Below are 20,867 nucleotides of genomic sequence, written 5' to 3'. Positions count from 1 at the left end.
TAATTTGACAGAAGGCTAGAAACAAAAACCCAAAGCAGCACATTATAAAGATGGAATAATAAAGTTGGGAATAATGACGCTGCCATCCGGTGTTAATTGATGTGCAAAAGCACTCAGTTCCCAGGAGAAAAGAATTATTTAAATGCAAATTTTTATTATTACTACTACTTAAATTGTTGTAATAAATTCATGAAAATAAGACACCTCTCTAATTTAATGCATATATAAAACCTAATAAAATATTTATAAGCCACATCCAACAGTTTTATCATTTTGCATAAAAAATTGGTAAATGTGATGAAACATTTCTTTAGTCCCAAGATCAAACATATTTGGTATAATTTAGAACCACACAAAGTGATTACAAATGCTATTTAGTTTGAAAACTATAGGTACCCTCACACACTTCCATGAAAGAACAAAAGGTAATGCTTTGAAAAAGAGATTTTAGAGCTACTGAATCTCTTTTTAAAGTATAGGAAGAATAGAAATACTTTATTCTGACAGAGTAGTTTCTGACAGAAGATGATTTGGGTTTATATGAGATATACAGAACTATTCTTGTAGTTTTACTAAATGCCACAACACAGGATTTCTTAATATTTTTTACATCAACCATACTACTTTAAGTCATCTGAGTAGAAGTGTATGAATATATTATAAGCTTAGAAAATGGCATCTAAAAGCAGTAGAGCATTATAGTGTGAATCAGGAAATTTTTCACATTTTGAAGGTTTCAAATGACTTGGTTTAATAAAGAAATAAAACTTGTAATACTTAGAAAATTGATGTTGAATGGGAAAAATAAAACAGAAAATATTGCTATTAATGACTTGGCATTTAGTACTTACATTATTAATGACTTTAAATGCTGGCATGTGATTCCCAGTTGTTTTAAGGTGATACTACAAATGTGTGATTTCATAGAGCCGTTTTTCTCTATCTCTGTTATGGCCTTTATCACTTGCTACTTTTACATATTTATGTAAAAGTCTTTTTCTTCTCTAGGTCGAAAGTTTCTGGAGGGTAAGAAATGTATCTGGTTTATCTTTCATATTTCCATGGTGCCTAGCATGTGATTTACATATATTTGGAACTCAGAAAATATTAGTTGAATGAGTAATTGAGTGCATTTGCTTTCAAGTATTATTCTCCAATAGAAGAAACAGTAAACCTTTTTAAAAATTGTGTTTTACAACTTAAATTATTATGAATGTGGAAAACAGAAGAAAGGTATACCAATATGTTAATAGAAATTGGGTTAAGATAGTGGAATTATTGTCTTTTATTTTTTCTATTCTAACTTGTTTATGATACATTCTTTCTCTAATAAAGGGAATAAATAACAAAGTGACACTTAATATTCTACCAGGTTATATTACTTCATTAGAATTATGGTGACCTCTCACCATGACAGTGACATGCTCACGCTCATACTCCCCATCACTAACCTCCTCTCCTCTTCTGTCCTGTTTAGCTAATTAATGATGGAATAGGAACAACTTGGAAAAGATGGGTTTGAAAGGAGTGAAAAGAGATGGTGGAGCAGAGGGAAGGTTTAACCCTGAGATTCATTCATTCATTCATTCATTCATTCATTCATTGAGAAACACTGAGTGGTCTGATGCATGGGAAATGCTTGGGTCAGGCCCTAGCAGTAGGGGAAGAATTCAGAGGCCTCCAAGTCAGAGGCAACAGCAGAGCCAACCACACTGTAGGGACCATCAGCCCAGATACCCAGAGATCAACTACCCAGACAACATTGTGTCAGAACCAGGGAGGAATTAGGAGTTCAAGATCACCCTGCGCAACGTAGTGAGACCCCATCTCTTAAAACAAATATTAGCTGGGTGTAGTGGCACATACCATGGTAGTCCCAGCTACTTGGGAGGCTGAGATGGGAGAGTCACTTGAGTTGGAAGTTCTGGGCTGCAATAAGCCGTGGTCACGCCCCTGCACTCCAGCCTGGGTGATGGAGTGAGACCTCGTTGCAAAAGTAAATAAATAAATAAAATTTAAAAATAAAATGTAATAACTGCCTAAAATGGAAAGGAACATCTTTTTAAAACATTTAAAAATTGTTATGGGTACATAACAGTTGTATGTATTTATGGGGTACATGTGATGTTTTGATATAGGCATTCAGTGTGTAATGATCAAGTCAGGGTAATTGGAGTACCCATCACCTCAAGTATTTATCATTTTTTTGTATTAGGAACATTATAATTCCACTCTTTTAGTTATTAAAAATATGTAATAATTTATTAATTATAGTCACCCTATTTATTGTGCTACTGAATACTAGATCCTATTCATTCTAATTGTATTTTTGTACCCATTAATGATTCCACCTTATACCCCCTTCCCCACTATCCTTCCCAGTTTCTTTCTTTCTTTCTTTCTTTTTTAAATTATACTTTAGGTTCTGGGTACATGTGCAGATCATACAAGATTGTCGCATAGGTACACACATGGCAATGTGGTTTGCTGCCCCCATCCCCCCATCACAAATATCTGGCATTTCTCCCCATGTTATCCCTCCCCAACCTCCCCATCCCCTGCTGTCCCTCCCTTGGCTCCCTACAACAGACCGCAGTGTGTGATGCTCCCCTCCCTGTGTCCATGTGTTCTCATTGTTCAATACCCACCTATGAGTAAGAACGTGGTGTTTCATTTTCTGTTCTTGTGTCCGTTTGCTGAGAATGATGGTTTCCAGATTCATCCGTGTCCCTACAAAGGACATGAACTCATCATTTTTTATGGCTGCATAGTATTCCATGGTGTATATGTGCCACATTTTCCTTGTCCAGTCTATTGTCAGTGGGCATTTGGGTTGGTTCCAGGTCTTTGCTATTGTAAACAGTGCCTCTATGAACAAATGTGTGCATGTGTCTTTATAATAAAATGATTTATAATACTTTGGATATATACCCAGTAATAGGATTGCTGGGTCAAATGGCATTTCTATTTCTAGGTCCTTGAGGAAGTGCCACACTGTCTTCCACAATGGTTGAACTAGTTTACACTCCCACCAACAATGTAAAAGTGTTCCTATTTCTCCACATCCTCTCTGGCATCTGCTGTCTCCAGATTTTTTTAATGACTGCCATTCTAACTGGCATGAGGTGGTATCTCAGTCTGCTTTTGATTTGCATTTCTCTAATAATCAGTAATGATGAGCACTTTTTCATATGTTTGTTGGCCTCGTATATGTCTTCTTTTGAAAAGTGTCTTTTCATATCCTTTGCGCACTTTTGGATAGGTTTGCACGTTTTTTTTCTTGTAAATCTGTTTTAGTTCTTTGTAGATTTTGGATATTAGCCCTTTGTCGGATGGGTAGATTGCAAAAATTTTTTCCCATTCTGTTGGTTACCAGCTCACTCTAAAGATTGTTTCTTTTGCTGTACAGAAGCTCTGGAGTTTAATTAGGTCCCATTTGTCTATTTTGGCTTTTGTTGCCAGTGCTTTTGGTGTTTTAGTCATGAAGTCCTTGGCTATGCCTATGTTCTGAATGGTTTTGCCTAGATTTTCTTCTGGGGTTTTTACAGTGTTAGGTCTTATGTTTAAGTCTTTAATCCATCTGGAGTTAATTTTAGGGTAAGGTGTCAGGAAGGGGTCCAGTTTCTGCTTTCTGCACACTGCTAACTAGTTTTTCCAACACCATTTATTAAACAGGGAATTCTTTCCCCGTTGCTTGTTTTTGTGAGGTTTATCAAAGATCAGATGGTTGTAGATGTTTGGCATTGCCTCCAGGGCCTCTGTTCTGTTGCATTGGTCTATATCTCTGTTTTGGTACCAGTACCATGCTGTTTTTATTACTGTAGCCTTGTAGTATAGTTTGAAATCAGGTAGCGTGATGCCTATGGCTTTGTTCTTTTTGCTTAGGATTGTCTTGGCTATGTGGGCTCTCTTTTGGTTCCATATGAAGTTTAAGGTGGTTTTTTCCAGTTCTGTGAGGAAGGTCATTGGTAGCTTGAATGGGATAGTGTTGAATCTATAAATTACTTTGGGCAGTATAGCCATTTTCACAATATTGATTCTTACTAACCATGAGCATGGAATGTTTCTCCATTTGTTTGTGTCCTCTCTTATTTCCTTGAGCAGTGGTTTGTAGTTCTCCTTGAAGAGGTCCTTTACATCCTTTGTTAGTTGTATGCCTAGGTATTTTATTCTCTTTGTAGCAATTGTGAATGGGAGTTCACTTATGATTTGGCTCTCTGTTAGTCTGTTATTGGTATATAGAAATTCTTATGATTTTTGCACATTGATTTTGTATCCTGAGACTTTGCTGAAGTTGCTTATCAGTTTCAGGAGATTTTGTGCTGAGATGATGTAGTCTTGTAAATATACAATGATGTTGTCTGCAAATAGAGACAATTTGACTTCCTCTTTTCCTAATTGAATACCCTTTATTTCTTTTTCTTGCCTAATTGCTTTGGTTAGGACTTCCAATACTATACTAAATAGGAGTGGTGAGAGAGAGCATCCTTGTTTTGCCCATTCAGTATGATATTGGCTGTAGGTTTGTCATAAATAGCTTTTATTGTTTTGAGATATGTTCCTTTGTTACCTAGTTTATTGAGAGTTTTTAGCATAAAGGGCTGAATTTTGTCAAAGGCCTTCTCTGCATCTGTTGAGAGAATCATGTGGTTTTTGTCTTTGGTTCTGTTTATGTGGTGGGTGGATTACATTTATAGTCTTGTGTATGTTGAACCAGCCTTGCATCCCTGTAATGAAGCCTATTTGATCATGATGGATAAGCTTTTTGATGTGCTGTTGCAATCTGTTTGCCAGTATTTTAGTGAAGATTTTTGCATCTATGTTCATCATGGATATTGGCCTGAAGTTTTCTTTTTTTGTTGAGTCTCTGTTGGGTTTTGGTATCAGGATGATGTTGGTCTCATAAAATGATTTGGAAAGAATTCCCTCTTTTTGTATTGTTTGGAATGGTTTCAGAAGGAATGGTACCAGCTCCTCTTTGTATGTCTGTTAGAATTTGGCTGTGTACCCATCTGGACCTGGACTTTTTTTGGTTGGTAGGCTGTTAATTGCTGCCTCAACTTCAGCCCTTGTTATTGGTCTATTCAAGGTTTCAACTTCTTCCTGGTTTAGGCTTGGGAGGGTGTAAGTGTCCAGGAGTTTATCCATTTCTTCCATATTTACTGTTTTATGTGCATAGAGTTGTTTGTAGTAATCTCTGATAGTAGTTTGTATTTCCGTGGAATCAGTGGTGATATCCCCTTTATGGTTTTTTATTGCATTTATTTGATTCTTCTCCCTTTTCCTTTTCATTAATCTGGCTAGCAGTCTGTCTATTTTGTTGTTCTTTTCAAAAAAACTAGCTCCTGGATTTATTGATTTTTTTTAAGGTTTTTTTTGTGTCTCTATCTCCTTCAGTTCTGCTCTGATCTTAGTTATTTCTTGTCTTCTGCTAGCTTTTGAGTTTTTTTTTTTTTATCTTGCTCCTCTAGCTCTTTCAATTTTGACAATAGAGTGTCGATTTTAGATCTTTCCTTTCTTCTCATATGGGCATTTATTTCTATAAATTTTCCTCTCGACACTGCTTTAAATGTGTTTCAGAGATTCTGGTATGTTGTGTCTTTATTCTTGTTGGTTTCAAAGAACATCTTTATTTCTGTCTTCATTTCATTGTTTATCCAGTCAACATTCAGGAGCCACTTGTTCAGTTTCCATGAAGTTGTGTGATTCTGAGTTAGTTTCTTAATTCTGAGTTCTAATTTGATTGCCCTGTGGTCTGAGAGACTATTTGTTATGATTTCCGTTCTTATGCATTTGCTGAGGAGTGATTTAATTCCAATTATGTGGTCAATTTTAGAATAGGTGCAATGTGGTGCTGAGAAAAATGTATATTCTGTGGATTTGGGGAGATTTCTGTAGATGTCTATTAGGTCTGCTTGGTCCAGATCTGAGTTCAAGTCCTGGATATACTTCTTAATTTTCTGTCTCATTGATCTGTCTAATATTGACAGTGGAGTATTAAAGTCTCCCACATTATTATATGGGAGTCTAAGTCTCTTTGTAGGTCATTAAGAACTTGCTTTATGTACCTGGGTGCTTCTGTATTGGGTGTGTATATACTTAGGTTTGTTAGCTCTTCTTGAGACCTTGATCCTTTTACCATTATGTAATGCCCTTCTTTGTCTCTTTTGATCTTTGTTGATTTAAAGTCCATTTTTCAGAGACTAGGATTGAAACTCCTGCTTTTTTTTTTTTTCTCTCTCTCTATTTGCTTGATAAATCTCCCTCCATCTCTTCATTTTGAGCTTGTATGTGTCCTTACACATGAGATGGGTTCCTGAATACAGCACATGAATGAGTCTTGACTTTTTATCCAATTTGCCAGTCTGTGTCTTTTGACTGGGGCAGTTAGCCCATTTCCATTTAAGGTTAATATTGTTATGTGTGAATTTGATCCTGCCATTTGGATGGTAGCTGGATGTTTTGCCCATTAGTTGATGCATTTTTTTCATTGTGTTGATGGTCTTTACCATATGGTAAAAACCAACTTGTACTGGTTGTTCCTTTTCTTGTTTAGTGCTTCTTTCAGGAGCTCTTTTAAGGCAGGCCTGGTGGTGATGAAATCTCTCAACAATTGCTTATCCTTAAGGGATTTTATTTCTCCTTCGTTTATGAAGCTTAGTTTGGCTGATATGAAATTCTAGGTTGAAAGTTCTTTTCTTTAAAGATGTTGAATATTGGCCCCCACTCTCTTCTGGCTTGTAGGGTTTCTGCTGAGAGATCCACTGTGAATCTGATGGACTTCCTTTTGTTGGTACCTGACCTTTCTCTCTGGCTGCCCTTAGCATTTTTTCCTTCTTTTCAACCGTGGTGAATCTGACAATTATGTGCCTTGGGGTTGTTCTTCTTGAGGAATATCTTTGTGGTGTTCTCTGTATTTCCTGTACTTGAATGGTGGCCTGGCTTACTAGGTTGGGGAAGTTTTCCTGGATAATATCCTGAAGAGTGTTTTCCAGCTTGGATTCATTTTCTCCATCACATTCACATACACCTATCAAACGTAGATTAGGTCTTTTCACATAATCCCATATTTCTTGGAGGCTTTGTTCATTTCTTTTCACTCTTTTTTCTCTATTCTTGCCTTCTTGTTTTATTTCATTGAGTTGATCTTCAATCTCTAATATCCTTTCTTCTGCTTGGTCGATTTGGCTATTGAAACTTGTGTATGCTTCACGAAGTTCTTGTGCTGTGTTTTTCAGCTCCATCAAATCATTTATATTCTTCTTTAAGCTGTTTATTCTAGTTAGCATCTCATCTAACCTTTTTTCTAGGTTCTTAGTTTCTTTGCATTGGGTCAGCACATGTTCTTTTATGTCTGAGAAGTTTGTTATTACCCACCTTCTGAAGCCTATTTTTGTCAATTCATCAGATTCATTCTCCATCCATTTTTGATCCCTAGCTGGTGAGGAATTGTGATCCTTTGAAGGAGGAGAAGTGTTCTGGTGTTTTGTGTTTGCATCCTTTTTGTGCTGGTTTCTTCCCATCTTTGTGTATTTATCTACTTGTAGTCTTTGTGGTTGGTGACTTTCGGATGGGGTCTCTGAGTGGACGTCATTTTTGTTGATGATGAAGTTATTTCTTTCTGTTTCTTAGTTTTCCTTTTAACAGTCAGGCCCCTCTGCTGCAGGACTGCTGGAGGTCCACTTCAGACCCTGCTTGCCTGGGGGGGCTGCAGAACAGTAAGAGTTGCTGCCATTTTCTTCTTGTGTTATCTTTGTCACAGAAGGGTATCTGCTAGATGTCAGCCTGAGGTCTCCTTTATGAAGTATCTCTTTGGGTACACGGGGGTCAGGGAGCTGCTTGAGGAGACAGTCTGTCCCTTACAGGAGCTCAAGTGCTGTGCTGGGAGCTCCGTTCTTCCATGCAGAGCTGCTGGGCAGGTACTTTTAAGTCTGCTGTAGCGGAACTCGTAACTGCCTCTTTTCCCAGGTTCTCTGTCCGAGAAAGGTCGACTTTGTTTATAAGTTCCGGTTGTGCTGCTGCCTTTTTTTATAGATGCCCTGCCCTGCACGGAATAGTCAAGTCACAGTCTGCCAGCAGAGGTGTTGCTGAATTGCTGCAAGCTCTGCCCATCAGCTGTGTGAATTGCCTCGGTAGTGGCGGACTGCCTTGGTAATGGTAGTCGCCCTTCCCCTAACTGAGCTGGACCTTCCTAGTTCTGGCTGCACTTGCTGTGAAACTCTCAATCCAGAGCATTTCAGATTGCTTGTTTTGTGGGGCTGGTAACCACGGAGCCAGATTGCCTGGCTCCCCATTTCCGCCCCCTCCTTTTCAGTTGAATGGGTGGCTCTGTCTCCCAGGCATTCCAGGCGCCAGTTGAAATGGCCACCCAGATTTGTGTGAGTTTCTGTGTGGCAGCCTGGCACCAGCTGAAACCACCATGCTAAAAACTTGTGGCACTTTTCTGCCCTGGAATCTCCTGGTCTGTGGGCAGTGAAAATTTGTTTGGAAATGCAGTACACACTCACCCTCTGTGTAGTTCTTGCTGGCAACTGCACTCCGGAGCTGTTCCTATTCAGCTATCTTGGATCCTCCCCACCCTTCCCAGTTTGTAGTAACCATCATTCAACTCTCTTTTTCCATTATTTCAGGGTTTTTTTTTCCAGCTCCCACAAATGAATGAGAGCATACAGCATTTGTCTCTCTTTACCTGGCTTATTTCACCTAAAATATTATTCTCCAGTTCCCTCCATGTCATTGCAAATGACAATATTTCATGATTTTCTGTGGCTGAAAATTGTGTATATATACCACATTTTGTTTATCCATTCATCTATTGATGGACACTTATACTGACTCCATGTCTTCACTATTGTGAATAGTCCTGCAATAAACATGGAAAAGCAGGTTCTCTTCAATATACTGATTTCCTTTCTTCTGGATGTATACCCAGCAGTGGGATTGCTGGATCATATTGTGCTTCTATTTTTAATTTTTTGCGGAACTACCATACTGTTCTCCATAGTGGCTGTACTAATTTACATTCCCACCAACAGTGTGTGAACGAACATTCCCCTTTCTCCACATCCTCACCAGCATCTGTTATTCCCTGCCTTTTTTGTAAAAGCCTTTATAACTGGGGTGAGATGGTATCTCATTGTGGTTTTGATCTGCATTTTTCTGATGATTAGTGATGTTGATTATTTTTTCATATCCCTGCCATTTGTATGTCTTCTTCTGAGAAATGTCTATTCAGATATTTTTTAATTGGATTGTTTTTTTCCTACTGAGTTACTTGAGTTCCTTATTCTGGTTATTAATCCCTCATCAGATGAATAGTTTGCAATTATTTTCTTCCATTCTGTGGGTTGTAGAAACTTCTCTTAAGTGGCAGGATCAAATGTTTTTTCTGCCATCCCTGGGAAGAGGGTGTGAGAGCCATATTATTAAATTTATCATTTAATATGGAATTATAGTTATCCTTGGGTATTGTGGGGGATTGGTTCTAGGACCGCTCTCATATACCAAAATCTGCAGATGCTCAAGTCCTTGATATAAAATGGCCTAGTGTTTGCATATAGCATGCAATCATCCTCCCTTATACTTTAAACCATCTCTAAATTACTTATAATACCTAATACAATAGAAATTCTGTATAAATGGTTATACTATATTGTTTTTATTTGTATTATTGTTATGATTGTATTGTTATTTTTAATTTTTTTCCAAATTATTATTTCCAGGAAATAGTAATTCTACATCATGCAGAAAAAAGTGCTATTATTATAGGTCTTACATTATATTTTGGATTTATGCTTGGTTGAATTTGTGTCTGTGGAGCCCTCACATACAGTGGGCTGACTGCACTTACTAGGGACCTGATAGTCCATTATACGTTTCTGTTAAGAAAGAAAATTTAATTGGGAGGCAGTTAGGCTGAGATGGCTGCAGTGCCTTGGGAACCTATATAAGCAAACCAAAGCCCAGTGCAATCAGTAAAACAAAACTTAAGCTTAACCAATCAGAAATTACCAACCAACCTCTCACTAGGGACTTTCCACACTAACCACTCAAATATATTTTCTTCATCATGCTTATACACCTTATAAGTTCCTCACTTGCCTCTCCCACTACAGTGAAGCTCTGAACCTCTTGTGGTGTAGTGCTGCCTGATTCATGAACTGCTGTCTGCCCAAATAAACTTGTCAATATTTTGTTGTGCCTAAGTTTACCTTTTAACATTCTCAACACAAAGAATCACTAAGCAAAAATCACTTTGCAGATTTTCAATCCAACAAATGATCTTGGAACCTAAAGACTAATAACTATGCATTCTGAATAAGTGCTGTTCAGAATCACTTCAACAGTATCAGCAAGAAAAATGTAGCTTTGAAAGTCATTTAAAGAAATAATAATTCTATATCATACAGAAAAAATGCTATTATTATAGGTCTTACATTTTATTTAATGATAAATGACTAGCAGCACTGCATAATTGAAATCAAATTGAGAAGGGGATTCAATGTTAAAATTCAAATACAAAAATAGATGCAATTGGCTGGGCATGGCACCTCCCGCCTATAATCCCAGAACTTGGGGAGGCTGAGATGGGAAGATTGCTTGAGCCTAGGAGGCGGAGGTTGTAATGAGCCAAGATGGCGCCACTGTATTCTAGCCTGGGGAACAGAGTGAGACTCTGTCTCAAAAATAAAGTTGCAATTAGGAAACTGTCTCAAAAATAAAGATGTAATTAATTTCCTTCTATGCAATGAATATTTACAAAGTAGCTACCATGTACCAGGCATTGTTCCCAGTGAACAAGATAGTGGAAGAGTTGCAAAGGAGAATTCCTTTTCTCATAAAATGGATATTGTGCTTGTGCATCGGCTAAACTTTTATCTCAAAGGAACCAACTTATATTCTGCAGTAATATCCTGTTCTTCAGAAACCCCATATATATTACACCAAAAATATCTTCCATATATTAGAACTCTTACCTGCTACTGTTTGAAAAAAAAAAATGAGCTTACAAAGTTTCATTGTACATAAAGTTTTATTCTGCCTGAGAGAAGACAGAGAGAAGCGGCACTACAAGGGGCACAATTAATTTTCTTATAAGAAGGATGGGCACATAAAACACGATGGGCTGAGATGAGGAAGGCTTCTCTTAAAATGTTTATAGAGAGATCTCAGTTGAGCTGTGAAAATATCTGAATGAAATTGGACAGATCCAAAACTTAAAGAAGTGATTTAAATTGCATCAAAGAAACTTGGCCTTGTTCTTTCATTATGTAAACTTACAGCCATTTAAAATAAAGTTACACTTAATTACACATTTTGCTTGTAAACCACATTTGAGCTCAAGCTACTGCTGATGATTCAACAGAATAAAGGTTCATGTTTGAATAATTTTTCCTCTTGCTGTCACTAACAGATTCGAAGATGTGTAACTAGCATTTTGACATTGAATTTTCCTTCACTTCAGATTGGGAACATTTTAGTACTCTCCAAGTCAGGAACACAATCAAGAATATGGTCAATGCAGCATGAAAACTGCAAGGACACTAATTTGGAAGAATTAGGCTTAAGCTGAGTGTCACCATTGTTTACTAACTGTGATTCAGTCTCTCTGATTTTTATCCATAAAATAGGATTCTTCCAAGGAACAAGCAAATGAAATCACATGTAGACATGTGCTTTGTAAACTATAAAGTGTTAAATAAATGTAAAACATTGTTTTCTAATTGTATAATTTTGTGAGATAAATTTACATTTAATAAAAGTAGTAATCTCGATTCTGATGGCCTGGGACACTTGATAGAATATCAAGTGGAGCTAAAAATTCTATGAAATTATATAAAAACAAATATTTTAGAATCTTACTCAAATTATCAGTTCTTAGGGAGAAAAATATGTTGTAAAGTTCCCGCCAATCTTTAATAGCAGGTTTTAAAACTAGTCAAATTTAGCATAGTAATAAAACTTGAAGTTACATTCAAATCATGCTGATATTACATGCATATGTACAATTCAGCATTATAGTCATGGTAATACTTATGATGAGATGACTAAAAGTTAAAGTAACCAATGTTTCAGTCTTGCTGCATCTTTTCACAACTGTAAGATTTCCAGTCTTGAAATAATACACAGTTCTATCAAATTAAACCTGTATTTTATTATAATAGGTCTATATGATGCTAATGCTTATTTGTATTTTTGATTGATATGTATGTGTTACATTTTAGTAGAATGAAGAAAAACAGTGGAATTAATTGGGCCCGTTGATCTCTTTAACTTGTATAAAAACTGCCTTTTACTAAAAGTAAATATTAATTTGACACATCGTTTCTGAAGTTTAAGTTATCTAACAATGTATAATATAGGGAGGAACATGGAACCTGATTAGAAAGTGCTATCCAATGCTGCAGGTATATTTATGCCTTTTGTCCAACCAAGCATCTCACGTACATAAAACTGTAAATGTATTGCTTTTACAATAACATGTACTGTCTGCCTAGTTTGTTTTTCTTATGGCACTTGTCAGCTTAGGAAATTTCACTTTGTAACTGACCTGTTAAATCAATTCTGCCCTTCCAGGTCTGAGCAGTGTAACAATGTGGCATTCCGAGCTTATCCAGATTAGTAGAGAGCAAATGAATTTCCTTCTGCTCCTCTGTTGAAGAGGAGAGAAAAATTCTTCAACCCGTAAGTGCTCAGAGAGCATCCTACTATTCTTTACAGTAGACTAATCACAAGCTTATGAGTTCCTAGGGACTGCAGAGTCCAAGGCAAATCACACTGGTCCTTTCTTATATTTGCACAGGGGTCAAAGCGAGTTCAGAGGAATAGTCCCATGGGGATGGGAAGCCTCCAGATACGCAGGTGAAGGAAAGGCCGTGCAAGAGAAGCATGTAGCCCCAGGAACTTGCCTTGGTGACTGGGGTGTGGGGTTTTTATGGCCTCATTTTGTGCCAAAGCCACTCCCTTTCCCGAGATTCACTACTTCTCAGAGTCCCTCCTGACCCCAAAAATTAGGACAGAAAATCACAAGGCAGTCATCCCAATTTCTTAAAGTCATAGGAACAACTCAGCCAGGGCCAGCTTCCTGGGTATGCAACCTGTGCAGTCACAAAGGGCTCCAGGCTTACAAGAGCCCCACACTTGGCTTAGTGCCCTGCTATCTCCATCTTGAAATTCTTGAGTCTTTCAATGAAGAGCTCCATTTATTTTTGAATACCCAGATCTTGTATACAAAGCCATAAAGCATTTTGGCACAAGAACACAAGCTGTTCCTCATTTTAGTGCCCTCTTAACAATGTTAAGAGAACCAAAGGAATTTATTAGTAGAAATTATTAGGCCAAGACTAAAATGAGCCCAATTTTCAATAAAAATTAAATTTTAGGGGCACTACGATACAGGGATATTTTTCTAGGATATATGTCATTTCTGCTTTCCATCTGGTTTATTCTGAGATAGTATGTGGTTTGTTAGATATTTCAAACCAGACATACAGTATAGCTACATAGAGGTCACTGTAGGTTTTTAATTTTTTTTTAATAAAGTGAAAAAACCTGGGTGCAAACCTTGGTGTTAGATACACCAAGGAACGGTGCCAACCCTCTACAGAAGTGAAGACTGTGAGGTTTCAAAGCATCCCTTTACCTCCTCTTTCAGTATCCCTTTATCCCCTTATGTTTGTACCCCTTTCTCCTCTTAGTAAAAATAGTTAGATTTCTGGAAAACTTACATATAAAATCTTGTATCCTCTGCCACATGATTTGAGCCAAAAGTCTACATACCATTTCTATGTGACTTTGTTTTCTTGTGACCGTAATGTTAGAAAGCTATCTGATAATCCCTGTAAAATTATTACCTGGTAGTACTAACCTAAGGTGTGACTTCTACCTGGGATGATCTGCATTTTAATACTTTATAAATACCTCAAAGTCTTAAAGATTCAAAGAAATGAATTTCTCCCAGAGCCATTGTGAAGCCCACTGACAAGCCAGTGGATGCTTCCTGAAGGCCTCTGATTGCACCTGGCAGAGAGTTGCCTTTGTGTCTGCTTGAGAGAGCTGCTCATGATGGCCGTGTGTGGCCAAGAAATAGAAGAAACCATTCCAGTGATTCCTTGAGTTCATGCTGAACTTGAATAGCTAGCTCAGTAGTTCATCCAGACTAATGATTTAGACCATGTCACATTGTCCCACTTATGGTATGCTAACATACAGGAAAAAACAATGCCCTTTATATAACCCCAGTACTTCCTCTCCCCTTCTCCTTGCCGACTTTTCTTCCTTGGTCACTAAGAAAATAATTCACTAGAGAACTTTTACAACCTCTCACCACATCTCCCACTGGCCAACAACTACTCTTCCAGATACTCTTCTTTTTTTATTAATGAAGAATTGTTCACATTTCTCTTTAAGGCCACTGAATACCATCACCTGCTCAAGGTCATCACTCCTGCAGTTCATGCGTCACTTCTGGATCATTTCCATCTACATGCAACTGCACCATCTTATCTTAATAACAACCCCCTCTCTTGGCCCCACTTTCTGCCCAGGCAACTGTCCGTTTCTATTTCTGTTCACATCAAAACTCCTTGAAAAACTTACCTACCCTTACTGTTCCAACTTCTGGCCTCTCATTCTCCTTCACTGCTTCAGTCAAGTTTTTGTTCCTCCTCATTCCACCAAAACTGCTCTTGTTAAGTTCCCTAATGACTTCCATGTTGCTTAACTCGACAGTTTATTCTCAGGCCTCTCAGCCACATCTGAGATAGTTCATCATGCCCTTCTCCCAGAAAGTCTCTTTGCTTGGCTTACAGGATCCCAGGCTCTCCTGATTTTCTTCCTACCTCACTGGCTGCTCCTCGTCAGATGCTTTGCTGACTCTTCCCTATCTCCTCCTCCTCTTAACAATGGAGTGCCCCAAGGCAAGCCCTCAACCATTTTTCTTCAGAATCTATACTCACTCTTTTGGCCATCTCAGGGACACTCATGGCTACCACTTATATGCTAAATACTCTCAAAGCTGTCCCTTCAGCCCAGACTTTTCTTTTGAACTCCAGGCTCATATATCCAACTATCTCCTCCACTTTAGTGTCCAGCGGGCATCTCACTCTTAATCCTCATTCTGCTTTCCAAGTCCACTCTTTTCTCTCCTCCCTCTAGTCTATGCTCAGCAGGCTAGCCAGACTGATCCTATTAAAACATGGGGCAGATCATATCACTCTTCTACTTCAAACCCTACAATGGCTTCTGGCCACTCTTAGAATTAAAAGTCAAAGTCCTTATCATGACTTATTTAGGCCTTACCCCATCTGCCCACAGTTAGTTTCTGTTCATTCTGTGCCAGCCATGTTAGCTTTCCAGCTGCTCCTGGAGCAGGCCAGTCATGCTCATGCCTAAGGGCCTGCTCAGTCGCTGTCTTCTTTGCCCAGATTGCTCTTCCCCCAGATAGCTGTGTGGATTCTTCCATTGCCTCTTTCAGGTCTTCAAACATTCCTTCTTCTGGAGGCTTTCCTTGACCACTCTTAAAATGGCAATGCCCCTTCTTATCTACCTTCTCTATCACTCCCCTTAGCACTATTGCCTTCTAAATATAGGTTTTTTCTGACTTACTTTATTATGTCTCCCATACCCCCAGAATGTAAGCTTTATCAGGGGTGGGATCTCCATCCCCATGCCTAGGTCAGCACCTAGAGCCACAGAAGATACTCAGTACACACTTGTTATGTGTTGGAGGATATATCTCTGTATCAAAGAACATAGCCTGAATGTGATCTTCAGAAAACCAGTTTTCCGAAGGTAGGGATCAGATCTGCAACTAGGGTTCTTTCTTAAGCTCTTCTTCACAAAGCTGAAGCACTGGCTATGAGGCAGACCCTTGTGTTTGTGTGGTGGGCTGGGCATTCCCTGTGAACCCTCACTGTCCAGTCACACCACTGAAAGCTCTTTCCACTGAACACGTGAAATTGAAACACCATGCAACATTTTTACCTTTGGTTCAGGAGTACTCTTTTTCAGGAGTACTTAGTAATGATTAGGCAGCTTTGTTTTCCACAAAATGCTTCTTTTTCAATGTTATTTTATTTGTAGCAATAAAATAGGCTTCAAGATTCACATATTATCTCTTGCATTTATTCTCCTTTTTAGTCACATCAAATAACTGCACATTTAAAATAAATAATTGCTGCCCACCACAGTAATAAATCTTCTTTTCATTGGAGGATGTAGCAAAAAAAAAAAAAAAAAAAAGGTGAATTCTGGAAATGCCTATGTGGACAGTAGCAACCCACCCTCAGGCTGGGAATACCTGCTGGCTGCTTCTTGAGAAGCAACACCTGAGTCTATAGGGCAAAACAATGCATTTGAGTAAATGTGAGAAAAGAATTGAGAATGTGGAATTTCATTCTCCCAGTTCTGGGGCAGAAAAGGGCAAACTGCCCATAGTTATCCACCCCCTCCCCAATTATAACAGTAAGAAATACAAGAAAAATTTGTAAAATTTATTCACAATGCACTTGTTGAAAGGAATAAAACAGTTGGTAACAGCGTCTCGCTTTGAATTCGATTTATAAAAATATTAGCTAATTTTTTTGTATTTTGCTATTTCATTTGGGGAATGGTGAAGAGAGAGTCTTTTTTTATATTTAAATTTCACAGTATGGTCTGGAATTCCGAAAATGTTGTGTCAGGGGTGATCTGCGTATTTCTGGACTTGACATTTGATAGAAGTTGGGTAGCCGAATATCATAGTGATAGCTTTTTCCTATATAAACCCTGTCATTCAAGGCATAGAGTTTATCTGCAATGTCACTGCCAATTAACACTGAAAACAGGCGGGAGATATAACGATGCTGAGCAAAGAGCAGATACAATTTCTTTCTCCTCCAAGACACATATCGACAATCAGTTTCTGCAGTGAGGGTTACCTAAAAAACACAAGACCACGCATAAACAGATGAGGCAAGAAAACTTCTGCCACATTTTTTCTACCGCAAATGTTAATTTCACTTGCTGCCTTTCTTTAGGTTGAAAAAACCCACTGACCTACAATATATTGCAAAAATAGGAACTACAAAATTTGTCACTACATATATAATTTATAATATGAATAATCGCAATGTTCTAGCTATCTCCAATCTCTCTGTTTTTATGAGTTCAAGTATCTATATTTTGCATTTTATTGAAGGGAGAATGACTTGATACTAAAAAAATAAAATTGGCTAATGTTACAGAAATATTTCCAAGTCAATTCTGAAAACTGTGGACATTTAACCCTAAAGCAGTTTCTGCAGTACAAAATATAATTTATATAACTAACTTGCATATATGCGTTTGCTGCATATACACATATGTGTATTTATAAGAAAACAATGTAACAAATAAATGAAACCTGCTGAAATGATTATCTTTCAAAACTTTCAGATGTGGCAGCAGGTAATGACAGTAAGTTTAGCATTCTGTTGCTAGAAAACAACTGAAATCCACTAGTATTTTAAATTTAAAAAATCATTTATTTTTTAGTAAGTGCAACTTTTTTGTTGTTCTTGATGTTTCTAGACTGTTGCATTAGCAATGTTTACTCAGATCTCAATTAGTTATATTTTAAATATAAATATGCAGTTATGCAAAGTAAAGCATAAAGTATTGATCACAGACTCCTTCCTGTCATATGTAGTACCTGTTCTTCTCACTGCTGAACCTATAAAGTGGCATTAATCCTCAGGAGTCCAACAGAATTGGGAAGTCATGTATGCTGCAAAGTACATTCCAAAGTCTTTTTTGAGATATAGAGTCTTGCTCTGTTGCCCAGGCTGGAGTGCAGCCCACTGCAACCTCTGCCTCCCAGGTTGAAGCGAGTCTCCTTGCCTCAACTTCTGAGTAGCTGGGATTACAGGCACGTGCCACCACACCTGGCTACTTTTAGCATTTTTTTTTTAGTAGATACGAGGGTTCACCATGTTGATCAGGTTGGTCTTGAACTCCTGACCTTGTGATCTGCCCGCCTCAGCCTCCCAAAGTGCTGGATTACAGGCATGAGCCACCACACCCGGCCCAAAGTCTTAAATTATTCTTGTCTTATCCACTGTTGTGTTTGCTTATTTTTAAACAAAGATTATCTGTTTGGAAGAGGGAGTGCTAACCTTGTGATCCAGTTATCCCTTACCTGAAAAATGCCTTCCTCTGTGGGTCTCAGTGAATCCCACTCAGGAGAATCCAGGAACTGAAAGGGGAAAATGTAATGCAGAAATTCGCCATCAACTGTCACTCTGATCCTATCAAAACACAAGAACATCATTTACAAGGGAAGGAGAAAGAAAGCACATAATTGGGCAGGGGTAGGGGGTAGAAGAAGTGTATTTCAGATCCCTGATGACTGTTTTGCCCTTTACGATTTTGAAAGGCAAAATATTAAATTCATACATTATATTAAGTGACATAATACCCTTTAAGATTCATGTTCTTATGTTCCTTACACAGCCAGGATTCCGGAATATTGAGTGAAATTCATCAGAAAATGCATGAAGTTGTACATTTATGATACATGTCCATTTATGTATGTATATTATACTTCAATAAAATGTTTTAATGGACTCTGTCAGATTTTAAATTAAGTAGGGAAACAAGAACACAGAGGAGTTCTGCAAATACCTCTGTAAACCAAATTTTTATTTTTTAACTTATTTTTATTTATCTATTTTTTTGAGACAGAGTCTCACTCTGTTGCCCAGCCTAGAGCGCAGTGACATGATCTCGGCTCCCTGCAACCTCCTCCTCCCAGGTTCAAGTGATTCTGGTGCCTCAGGCTTCCAAGTAACTCGGCTTACAGGTGTGCACCATGACACCCAGCTAAGTTTTTTGTATTTTTAGTAGAGACAGGGTTTCACCATGTTGGCCAGGCTGGTCTCAAACTCCTGACCTCAAGTGATCCACTAGCCTTGGCCTCCCAAAGTGCTGGGATTACAGGCATAAGCCACCATGCCTGGCCTATAAACCAAATTTTTAACTTTTTGAAAGCCATGAGTAATCCCATTATTGTTTCCTTTCCCAAACGTTGTTTTCAAAGTTTATTTTATTTTTGAGATAGAGTCTCGCTCTGTTGCCTAGGCTAGAGTTTAGTGGCGTGATCTTGGCTCACTGCAACCTCTGCCTCCCAGGCTCAAGTGATTCTCCTGCCTCAGCCTCCCAAGTAGTTAGGACTACAGGCATGTGCCACCATGCCTGGATAATTTTGTTTTTTGTATTTTTGGTAGAGATGGGAGTTTTACAGTGTTGGCCAGGCTGGTCTCGAATCCCTGACCTCAGGTGATCCTCCCACTTTGGCTTCCCAAAGTGCTAGGATTACAGGCATCAGCCACTGCACCTGGCCTGTTTTCAAAGTTTAGATTTCTATATATGTTCTTGAAGTGCCCCACCCTCTGCCCCCACAGTCTGCTGCTCATGGGCGATTGTTAGAATTTACCGAAAAAAAAAAAAAAAAAAGACAATAAAATTTAAATGTTCTCTGTTACTTAAAAGAATGCCCTATCAAAGAGTTTTTAAAATACTTTGTATGCCAATATAAGTATTTTATTAATTGAGGCACTGAAGCTGACATTATCCTTTTCTTGACTTTCAGTAATTATCTAGGAAACAAATATCGCATCCAGAAAAACAAACTCATACTTTAAAGGATTCATGTAATTTGATTTCTAAGATGAAATATTAAAGCTCTTATTTTTTGCTTCAAGAAAATAATGCCGTATACTCTAAATGCCTATTTCTATGTCTGTGACTCATGTATCACAGACTTACTAAAGCCTCAGGGTGCTAAATGCCACCCAGGACTATGCTACACTGAGACAGAAAAATATAGTGGAAAGAAACACAAACAGATAACTAATACTTGAGGAAAGACATGCAAGCACCAAAGGTACAAACCTTCCTGAAACAAGCAAGGAGAGTTTATCAATGGAAGTTTTCCCCTGCATGGCATAACAGTGTTCCTTTTCCAAAGTAACCACTTCAGAGCTCAAAGCAATCGTTCTGAAGACAGGCAAAGAGATCCCCAGGGGCTGGAAAAGGGAGCTGTACAACACTTGGAATTCTCGGGCAAAGGTTATGCTGCGAACTTGATATGCAATATGAACAAATTGCATGAAGCAGATGACAAAGAGTACAAAATTCCAGGAAAATATGTCGGCTGCACAGACATCTACCCAAGCCCAGACAGCAGAACAGAGAAAACCCAACCCTAGCAAACTGAAGACATAAAGGAGCCCGAAGAATCCACTGCCGCCCATGAAACCTACTACAAATAAAATACTGGCAAGATGATAAATGGCTCCTTCAGCCTCTTGCTTCCAGGTTGTGCAGACTGGGTGTTCATCTATGAGGTTCTTCCATAAACTTGAATTTCTTTCCATGGCTGTATTACTCTGCCTGGTTCACTTTTCAGTTGACTTTAGATGACACTGAAACAGGTAACTAAGTCCTTTGCTTTTCCATCATGAGAGTTTTGCTCAGTCTTTACAAAATCAGAGAAAACTCGGGACACTGGAGTTGGTGCTGATTAAAGGTTTTGTGTGTATGGATCTTGAAAAACTAAGAATCCCATGCTTGCTTCTTTAAGTTCATCTGGGCTCCTTATTTGGATCCAGTCCACAAATATTCTGCTATTTCCTATGCAAGAGAAAAAAAGATGAAGGCTCTAATTAAACACAAAGGAGAATTGTGAGGCATATTTAATGACCAGCAACATTACTTAGCAAGCTGACCTCCTATTGTCTATGAAGTTAAAGTATTTTAAGCACAAGTGCTATTGGGTGTTAAGTTTCTATGGCATAAAAAGTATATTTATTAAAATTAGCTTCATATTTTTCAAGGTAGCTAAGTGC

At 38.2% G+C, this 20,867-nt stretch overlaps 1 protein-coding gene across 3 annotated transcripts in view; it reads right to left on the bottom strand.

Annotated features, from left to right (window-relative positions):
* Positions 1-11,012: 11,012 nt before the first annotated feature.
* Positions 11,013-20,867, bottom strand: part of POPDC3 (popeye domain cAMP effector 3) — a 28,026-nt gene continuing 18,171 nt past the window's right edge. For all 3 annotated transcript variants that reach the window (XM_039467547.2, XM_039467548.2, XM_074397662.1), the window contains 3 exons: positions 19,912-20,652; positions 18,158-18,266; positions 11,013-16,919 (listed from right to left, as the gene is read on the bottom strand). In XM_039467547.2, the coding sequence (XP_039323481.1) occupies positions 16,638-16,919; positions 18,158-18,266; positions 19,912-20,396 (876 nt within the window). In that variant the 5' untranslated portion in view covers positions 20,397-20,652 and the 3' untranslated portion in view covers positions 11,013-16,637. The remainder of the gene's footprint in view (positions 16,920-18,157; positions 18,267-19,911; positions 20,653-20,867) is intronic.

The sequence above is a fragment of the Saimiri boliviensis genome, chromosome 4 (assembly GCF_048565385.1).
Source record: "Saimiri boliviensis isolate mSaiBol1 chromosome 4, mSaiBol1.pri, whole genome shotgun sequence".
NCBI lineage: Eukaryota > Metazoa > Chordata > Mammalia > Primates > Cebidae > Saimiri > Saimiri boliviensis.
The sequence above is the reverse complement of the archived record's forward strand: the minus strand, read 5'-3'. Positions and strand labels throughout refer to the sequence as shown.